Below are 2,466 nucleotides of genomic sequence, written 5' to 3'. Positions count from 1 at the left end.
CACACACACACACACACACACACACACACACACACACACAATAAAAACATGCAATCAAAATAAAATTAAATTAAAGGCAGAAGAACAATAATTCTTATATCTGCCTTTTATCACAGGAAATTGTTCTAAATGATTTACAGAACAAAGAGTTTTGTTATAAAACTTTGTAAAAACTGTTTGTTATATTCAACCAGTTTGTTTTATTGGTCCTGCTGTGTTTGTATGAAAACACGACCTTTCTGTACTAATTACACCGAATAAACCAGGTAAACTACCATCAAACTGTGTATTCACAGTAGGTCTGTTTAAATAAATCACTCCTAGCCTCCTGATGCTAGCTGAGCTCATTTATAATCAACCGGAAGACGGTTAGCTCTGATGCTAACTAGCAGGTAACTTACTTCTCCAGCTGCTCGGACACCTCACAGACCTCCTTGTTGCCCCCACACTGGTCCATGTTCCCGGGTGGGCTCTTTGAGAAAACTTTGGCTCGATGTTTTTAGAAAATTTTAGCTCGTAGTTTTAGAACTTGCAGTAAACGTTGGCCGAACAGAGAGTCGTGTTTTACTTAAATCACAACTCCTCCCCCGCCATTTTCTTCCAGCTAATCAGAGAGCACGCTTCCGTGACGCACGTCATGCGATGTCCAATCACAAAAGAGACAGTGAGGCAAAAGGGCGGGAACACGACGTCATTTCAGCCAATGGGATGGGAAATAAATTTTTTTTGAAAATCTTTATTTGAATCATTAAACAACAGAACAGAACAGTGCACATGACACAACAAGAAACCACCAGGGGGAGCATAACTTATAATACATGTTTGATGAAAGGAAATAAAAAACATACAATACTCTTCAATTAAAAAAATTAATAAATACATAGATTAATAAAAATAATAATAATAATTGTAAAAAACAGGTGCCAGAAAGCCTCAAGTTTAAACCAGTTAAAGCAACAAATCATCCAAAATTCCAAGTTGGGATCAAGATCATATTGTTGTTAAGGCTTTTTGATTTGTAGAAGGCCTGATTGTAATCATAGACTGTTTAAGTTCAATCAAAAAATAAATAAAAAACAGAAAAATTTGGTTTTCTTTTCAAAAATGTGCATTAGTGTAAGTGAAATTTAGCCAAGATGATTAATAAATTGATAAAGAAGACATTTGGATTTATTTTTCTTGTCTGTTGAAGTCCAAACTGAACGTATTTCCAATATGACTGAAATCCTGTTGATGTTTTTGAGTCAACGTAGTTAGAAAAATGTTGCCAAAATACTTCAGAATAAGAACACATTCAGAACAAATGAGTCTCTGGTATAATGCTCCAAAAAGACGTTGGAGACCTAAAACACTGACGAATCGTTTAATTTAAAGGTATTGTTCAAAGTGGAGAAAAATAGACAATTAAGACCTGTTTTCATGAGTTCATTAGAGCAGCTTTTTTAATGAGTCTTATTTTTCCAAACAAAATTAAACAGCAGTTTGTCATGAGAAATGAGAAATAATAATAAAAAACTGGTTAAGTTCTATGTGACGTCACAGGGACTTTTCAATAGAAGTTCCTGAATAAAATAAAAACCTCCAAATGTCTTGTTTCCACGTAAGATGAATTCAAGAGAAGATCAGTGATATTTGCTTTCAGTTTACTTAAAGTCTGATTCAAATTTAAAATATATCAAATATTGGAAAATTCATATGAAAATTAAACTGGTCAGCAAAAATTTATCTGAACTTCTTTATTGCAACATAAAACAAGTTTTCAAGGCTTTTAAAGTAAAAACAAATCAGAATGAAAAGTAGCTTTTATTGTGAAATGGTATTTTTGATTTGGTCCAACGGTTTTAAACCTGGAGACGTTTAGTTTTAACAAACAACAGAACAGAAAACAGAAAGAACAAAAAGATCGTTTTGTTTCAGTCGTCCAGGTTCTTCTTTGTTCCTCTGAAACCAGTAGGATCCTCTGGTAAACTCAGAATATTGAAGCTGTCTCCAGAGCGTGAACTCTGGCAGCGAATATCAGAACGTTCTTCTCCACCTCGGCGTTGATTTGGGCCTTCGAGGCTCTCGGGTTCTGCCTGATGAACTCTGCGATGCTCAGGATGCAAGCTCTCTGAGAGGAAACACACAAACTGGAATTATTCCAACATGATGGGTTTACTGGTGACTCGTTTCATCATCTGCTCTGCTGCTGAGGCCTGGAAGTGTTACAGTAATTTACAGCCTGTAGGCTCACCTTGTAGGAGTCCAGTTTGTCCTGGCCGGTGATCCGATTCAGCAGCTCTCTGCCAACCTGAACACCTGTCAGCGCCGCCAACAACTTCCTGTCTGCATCTGCCTGAGAGGTGAGCCACCGCAGCAGGGCCATCTGCACAGGGAGGGGTGGAAATGAGCAGAGTAATAATTACAATGACAATATGTCTGTGTGTGTGTGTGTGTGTGTGTGTGTGTGTGTGTGTGTGTGTGTGT

General features: G+C 37.1%; 1 protein-coding gene across 1 annotated transcript in view; it reads right to left on the bottom strand.

Moving 5' to 3' along the window:
- Positions 1-584, bottom strand: part of ercc6l (excision repair cross-complementation group 6-like) — a gene marked incomplete in the record, with an annotated part of 10,292 nt that extends 9,708 nt beyond the window's left edge. Inside the window, 1 exon segment of the mRNA XM_014022767.1 lies at positions 400-584. Within this exon segment, the coding sequence (XP_013878221.1) occupies positions 400-457 (58 nt within the window).
- Positions 585-2,466: the final 1,882 nt, after the last annotated feature.

Source organism: Austrofundulus limnaeus, unplaced genomic scaffold, assembly GCF_001266775.1.
Source record: "Austrofundulus limnaeus strain Quisiro unplaced genomic scaffold, Austrofundulus_limnaeus-1.0 Scaffold343, whole genome shotgun sequence".
Classification (NCBI taxonomy): Eukaryota; Metazoa; Chordata; class Actinopteri; order Cyprinodontiformes; family Rivulidae; genus Austrofundulus; species Austrofundulus limnaeus.
Note: the sequence above shows the minus strand (reverse complement) of the source record. Positions and strands in the feature narration are given on the sequence as shown.